This window comes from Vombatus ursinus, unplaced genomic scaffold (assembly GCF_900497805.2).
Source record: "Vombatus ursinus unplaced genomic scaffold, bare-nosed wombat genome assembly UNPS02011804.1, whole genome shotgun sequence".
In the NCBI taxonomy this organism is placed as follows: Eukaryota; Metazoa; Chordata; class Mammalia; order Diprotodontia; family Vombatidae; genus Vombatus; species Vombatus ursinus.
Genome location: NW_020951582.1, coordinates 1 through 6,805, shown reverse-complemented (window position 1 = coordinate 6,805; position 6,805 = coordinate 1). Strand labels below are relative to the sequence as shown.

The following is a 6,805-nucleotide window of genomic DNA, read 5'->3' as shown; positions in this document are numbered from 1 at the left end:
GGATTGATTTCAAACCCCCTTCGGGACCACTACAGGTCCAGGCCCTTTCAAAACTAAGACCAGGAACGGAATCAAAGACGACCTTTAGCCGCAAGCCTCCCGAAAGTCCTAAGGTCGTCACACAGCTTACTCCTGTCTTACCACCCCCTGATTCTGACCCCCTAGATCCAGCTGAGTACTCCCAGTCCCAGGTTTCAGATCCACCCCCGTACCCAACCTCAGGGTCTCTGAGCCCCTCAGCCCCTCCTCTGATAAGTCCACCCCATACTCGAGCAGGTGCTCCTTATGGCCCTTCTAATTCCAGTTTGACCCCAGATTCCACTGTGTCAGCGTTTCCCCTGCGGCAAGTTCCTTCCCCTCCCGGAGAATCAGGGAGACCGTTCATGGTATATGTTCCCTTCTCCACCAGTGATTTGTACAATTGGAAACAGCAAAACCCATCCTTCTCTGATAAGCCCCAGAGCCTAATCTCCCTCCTAGAGACTGTCTTTTATACTCATCAGCCCACCTGGGATGACTGCCAGCAGCTCCTCCGGGTTCTTTTCACAACCGAGGAGCGTGACAGGATTCTTTTAGAAGCCAGGAAGGGAGTTCTGGACCCAGATGGACATCCCTCTACTGACCTGGGGTGCCGCAACCACATCTTCCCTGAGAACCGGCCCGACTGGGACCCCAACACTGATCGCGGTAGGGAAGCACTGGACAGGTATCGCCAGTTATTGCTGGGAGGGTTACGGGCAGCAGCACGGAAGCCAACTAATATGTCCAAAGTCAGTGAGGTTAAACAGGGCAAGGATGAGTCCCCAGCTGCATACTTAGAGCGCCTCTACGAGGCATATCGAACCTACACCCCTATCGACCCAGAGGATCCCAATAACCGGAGAGCCATCGTAATTGATTTCGTAGCCAATTCAGCTCCGGACATCCGTCGGAAGCTACAGAAACTTGAAGGTTTTGAGGGTAAAAATCTGACTGAACTCATGGAAGTGGCCAAGCGGGTGTTTGACTATCGTGAAGAGACTCAAGACAAGCAAACTCGCACGGTCGCAAGGGCGGTAGTGGCAGCTTTAGCACAGGTTCCAGGGGAGGCTCAGAAGCAAGGGTGGAAAGGAAGGCGGGAGGGGCCAAACGCTGGGCGCCGCTATAAGGGTAAAGGCTTGGGAAGGCCTCCTTTAGCTCGGGATCAGTGTGCTTACTGCAAAGCCATGGGTCATTGGAAATCTGAGTGCCCTAATCGCGGGCTGAAAGAGAAGGCAGAGCCGTTATTGACTTTGAATACAGACTAGGGGTGCCCCGGCTCAAAGTCCGTTGTGACTCTTGACCCCCTGGAGCCGAGGGTTACTCTCAGTGTTGGGGGTCAACCTGTCTCATTCCTAGTCGACTCTGGAGCTGCGGCATCGGTCCTGAAATCCCCACTGGGCTCCCTCTCATCGTCCACTGTGCAGGTCCAGGGAGCTACTGGACGAAAACAGTCTGTACCCCTCACCACTTCTCAGGAAGTCCGGTTAGGGAAGGGCCTAGTCTCCCATTCTTTTCTAGTAATGCCTGATTGCCCTTACCCCTTGATTGGCCGAGATCTCCTACACAAGCTTCAGGCTATCATTTCCTTTAAGGGACCTAACCCCACTCTCGGGTTTAACCTGCCACAACTTGTTCTCACCTGCCCGTTGTCAGAGGAGTCTCACCTCCTCCCCCTAACGTTTTCCCCAGACCGCCCCTCGACCACCTCCACCCCTACCTCCCTAACTCTGTTGAACCATTTCAAAGGCTTGGTTCCTGGAGTCTGGGCTGAGACCAACCCGTTTGGTCTAGCAGGACACCAGCCCCCAGTGGTGGTCCAGCTCTCGTCCACAGCAACCCCTGCGCGTGTCCAACAATACCCGTTGACTCGAGCTGCCCTTTTGGGCATCAAGCCTCACATCGATCGACTCTTGGCGGCAGGCATTCTACGACCCTGCCAGAGCTCGTGGAACACCCCCCTACTTCCAGTTCGCAAGCCCGGGTCTGGAGACTTCCGTCCTGTCCAGGATCTACGAGAAGTCAACGCCCGGGTGGAAACTGTACATCCTACTGTGCCAAACCCATACACGTTGCTGTCTTCCCTGGACCCTGCTCGGACTTGGTATACTGTTTTGGACCTGAAGGATGCTTTCTTTTCCATTCCCTTGGCACCAGTAAGCCAACCTATATTCGCTTTTACTTGGACAGATCCTAACACTGGGACATCCTCTCAGCTCACCTGGACCCGGCTTCCCCAAGGTTTTAAGAACTCCCCTACACTTTTTGGCTCAGCTCTGGCCTCCGACCTGGCCGCCTTCCGGGTCTCGTATCCGGAGGTCACTCTCCTCCAGTATGTTGATGACCTTTTGTTAGCTACTTCCTCTGAGGCAATATGCAAAGATGCAACTCTCCACCTTCTCCAGCTGCTTGAAGCTTCCGGGTACCGTATCTCTGGAAAGAAAGCACAACTGTGCTCTCAATCCGTTGTTTACTTGGGTTTCACCCTTCGTTCTGGTCAAAGGTTACTGTCTCGGGGGCGTGTAGCTGCCATTTTGGGCATGCCCGCCCCGAGGGACCGCCGCGGGCTCCGGGAATTCCTGGGGATGGCTGGATACTGTCGCCTCTGGATCTTGGGGTTTGCCGAGGTTGCCAAACCCCTATATGAGGCCCTAACTGGTGAACCCACCCAATTTGTTTGGGGACCACGGCAGCAGGAAGCATTCGACAAGCTCCGAAAGGCGCTGTCCAGCACGCCTGCCCTCTCCCTGCCAGACCTGTCCAAGCCCTTCCGCCTCTATGTGTCTGAGTCTCGAGCTGTGGCCAAAGGGGTTCTGACCCAGCCCCTGGGGCCCTGGAATCGTCCTGTTGCCTATCTCTCCAAGCAGCTGGACCCTGTGGCTTCCGGGTGGCCCTCTTGCCTGCGAACTGTGGCGGCCGTTGCCGTCTTGGTTAGGGAAGCCGCAAAGCTCACTTTCGGGCAGCCTCTTGAGATTTCAGCATCACATCATCTGGAACAGCTTTTACATTCCCCGCCGACAAGATGGATCTCAAATTCACGCCTGACTCATTACCAATCCTTACTCCTAGATTCCGCGCGCATCTCTTTCGCTCCTCCGGTCACACTCAACCCGGCCACCCTGCTCCCTGACTCCCCTCCTCCCTCCCCATACATGACTGCCTGGACACACTGGACTCCATCCACACGTCCCGCCCTGGACTTACTGATGTTCCTTTAACAAACCCCGACCTAGTGCTCTTCACAGACGGCAGCAGTTTTGTTCAGGAGGGGATCCGTAGGGCGGGTGCAGCCGTGGTCACTCCGGTTGAGACCCTCTGGGATACCGCTCTACCCCCTGGCACATCTGCTCAACGTGCTGAACTCATTGCCTTAACTCAAGCCCTTAGACTCTCTGCAGGGAGGCGAGTAAATATTTACACAGATAGCCGCTATGCCTTTGCCACTGTTCATACCCATGGATATGTATATCTCCAAAGGGGTCTGTTAACCTCGGCGGGAAGGGAGATTAGGAACAAGAGTCAGATCCAGGACCTGCTGGATGCTGTCTGGCTTCCCAAGGAGGTGGCGGTAATTCATGTTCCTGCTCACACCCGTGGAACTGACCCCCAGTCTCTAGGGAACGCAGCAGCGGATAAGGCTGCCCGAGCGGCTGCCTGCAAACCCTTGATACCCGCTATGGTCGTGGAACCTGAGGGGATGCTTCCTGTCCAACCATCTTATCAATCCAGTGATCCGGATGGCACCCCTGAAAAGGGGGGATGGAGAAGACACCCAAATGGCTTGCTAATTCTGCCCAAGGCACTGTTGCTACCCCTATTGATGACTCTTCATAGCCTTACCCACTTAGGCGGAACCCGGCTTTACGACCTGGTGAGCCGACACTTCTACAGCCCTGGGATGAAGCAGGCGGCCGAGGAAGCCGCAAGAAGGTGCCTTGCATGTGCCAAAGTCAACCCACGATCACAATCAAGGATACCAACTGATAGACCACGAGGAACATTTCCTGGCGACCATTGGGAAGTAGACTTTACTGACATGGGAACTGGGTTGGGAGGGTACCGTTTTCTCCTTGTATTCGCGGACACATTTTCTGGATGGCCAGAAGCATTTCCAGTCAAAACTGAAACTGCAACCGTAGTGGCCAAAAAGCTGTTCTTTGAACTTATTCCTAGATTTGGCCTGCCGGCCTCGATAGGCTCTGACAACGGCCCAGCATTTGTATCTGCAACAATTCAAAGCCTATCAAAGATGCTGGGATTGAAATGGAAATTGCACTGTGCATATAGGCCTCAAAGTTCAGGGCAGGTAGAAAGGATGAATAGAACTCTAAAGGAACACATTGCTAAACTTAAAATAGAAACTGGCGATAGCTGGGTCAGTCTCCTTCCCTTCGCCCTCCTCCGGGCCCGGTGTACTCCCAATTCCTCAACCCTCTCTTTATCTCCATACGAGATCCTCTATGGAGCCCCTCCTCCTATTATTCCAAGAGTATCTGCAGCTATTTCAGCCCCAGATTTTACTAATCCGACTCTTCTTAAGTCCTTCCAGGCTTTGCGTGAGGTCCAGAACGCTGTGCGCTCGGTCCTGAAAGCTGCGGGGAAAGAACCAGCCCCTGCAACCTCATCGGACGCCCTGTCACCGGGAGACTGGGTCCTCACTCGCAAGCTTCCAGCTGGACCAGCCCTGGAACCACGGTGGACGGGCCCGTATCAAATTATCCTCTGCAACCCCTCTGCCGTCAAGGTTGCCGGCCGCAAGGCATGGATACATCGGTCACACATCAAGAAGGCCCCAGAGCCCAACTCCACCGCCTGGACAGCAGAAGCAGTGTCCGACCTAAAGCTTCGACTCTCCAGAACTTGACTCTTCTTCTCTTTCTTTTTGCTTGTGAGATGACTTTGGGTGACCCCTATAGCCCTACCCCATCCAGGTGGATTCTCTCCCGAACTAACGATGGGACCACCGTCCAAGCTCTCACCAGTTACGGAGCCCCCACTTTCAGGTTTGACCTCTGTGCCCTCTTGGGACCAGGATGGAATCAAAACCGGGCTATGCGGGACCCTATCGCTGGGGGATGGGGATACTGCCCCACTTTTCCCACCACTCCAACCATACCCGGGGTAGGGGAAGTGAGAATCAGAAGTATTGAATTCTATGTTTGTCCGGCCACGGGGAATCCTTCCTGTCAGGGTAGTAATCACTTTCACTGCGCAGAATGGGGTTGTGAGACTGTGGCCAGGTGGATTCCTAGAGGTGGCCGAGACCCCCTAATCACCCTGGAGAGACAAAGCCCCCTCCCCGCCTCCTGCTGGCCTGGGAAATGTAACCCTATGATTCTAACAGTCCAGCAGGACACTGATGACTCTTGGAATCTCGGACATTCTTGGGGTTTGAGGTTATACATGACTGGATGGGATAACGGGGTCCTTTTTACCATTCAGAAAATCGCAGTTTCCACCCATACACTCCCCATAGGACCGAATCCCATCCTTAACCCACAAGCCATGTTGACTCTCACCCCACCATCTGTTAGGGACCTGGTACCAGAGGCTCCCGAAAATCCAGAGACCCTCACTAACCTAGGTTCCCCCATTTTTGATACACTCTCTGCTGTCCACTCATTCCTAAATTTGTCTGATCCAAACATAACCACCTCCTGTTGGCTGTGTCTGAATCCAGCTCCCCCCTATTTCGTAGGAATTGCTATCGAACTCAACATCACCTCTGTGGGAAAGTTGTCTTTAAGTAAGTCCAAACAATCCTCTGCCATACCTGCCCGCTGTAACCCAGACAAGCCTAGACTTACCCTAGACGATGTCCAGGGCAAAGGAATGTGTTTGCTCGGGCCTGACTACCCGCTGCGGTCCTCCCCATTCAACGCTACGTGCACTTCAGTCATTCTTATTTCCCCCACATCCAAAAGCTCTGACCTCTTGTTAACCGCCCCACCTGGAGTATGGTTCGCTTGTACCAGAGGACTCACCACCTGCATACAGGACATTCGTTTCCTCAACCCGACCGAGCTCTGTGTAGTGGTGCGTGTCTTTCCTCAGGTATATGTCTACTCAGAGGAAGGGGCAGCTGAGCATATTGGCTTAACTCGCTCCAGGAGGGCTGTACCCTTCTTGGTTCCCATACTGGTGGGACTCGGAGTGGCCGGCTCCGCTGCTGTTGGGGCCTCAGCCCTGATACAGGGGAAAGCCAACTACGGTGCCTTGAGTGCACAGGTAGATAGGGACCTACGCTCCTTGGAAGAGCTAGTCTCACACCTTGAGACTTCCCTAGACTCTCTGGCCGAAGTGGTTCTCCAGAACCGCCGAGGCTTGGACCTACTGTTCCTCAAACAGGGAGGCTTATGCATGGCGTGGGAGAAACCTGCTGTTTCTACGCCAATCGGTCTGGAGTTATTCGGGAGTCCTTGCAAGCCTTTAGGCAGCGGTTAGATGAGAGGGACCGCGCACGGGCAACGGGGTCTTTTTGGTATCAGACCCTATATAATTGGTCCCCCTGGCTAACCACCCTACTCTCCGGAGTGGTGGGCCCTCTGGCCCTTCTCCTCCTTGGGTTACTCGTGGCCCCTTGTCTCATAAAATGCATCACCTGCTATGTCCAGAAACGAGTGCAAGCACTCCAGTTGTTTGTCCTGCGTCAATCCTATGCTCCTCTGGACTCTGATGAGTCCCCCGTCTGACTCTTTTCGTCCGTGAAAAGGGGGGAGTGAAGTGGACTGAGTTGTCACAAAAAAAAAAAAAAACAACCCCCTAGCCTAACCTCCTCAGTTTCTAC

The 6,805-nt window shown here is 54.1% G+C and overlaps 2 protein-coding genes across 2 annotated transcripts; both read left to right on the top strand.

The window, feature by feature from the left end:
- Positions 1-165: 165 nt before the first annotated feature.
- Positions 166-5,338, top strand: LOC114039314 (the record flags this gene model as incomplete). The annotated part of the gene is given in 4 exon segments (XM_027857004.1): positions 166-276; positions 481-1,149; positions 1,378-3,150; positions 3,153-5,338. Coding segments are annotated over 4 exon segments (4,283 nt in total), but the record flags the coding sequence as incomplete, so codon positions are not given.
- On the top strand, positions 4,912-6,462 carry LOC114039315 (endogenous retrovirus group S71 member 1 Env polyprotein-like). Its single transcript, XM_027857005.1, has one exon. It carries the CDS (start codon positions 4,912-4,914, stop codon positions 6,460-6,462), a length of 1,551 nt encoding a protein of 516 aa, XP_027712806.1.
- The last annotated feature ends 343 nt before the right edge of the window (positions 6,463-6,805 follow it).

Bases quoted from the DNA above. Each gene is read 5' to 3' on its own strand.
- LOC114039315 (XM_027857005.1), top strand. From the start codon at position 4,912: ATGACTTTGGGTGACCCCTATAGCCCTACCCCATCCAGGTGGATTCTC.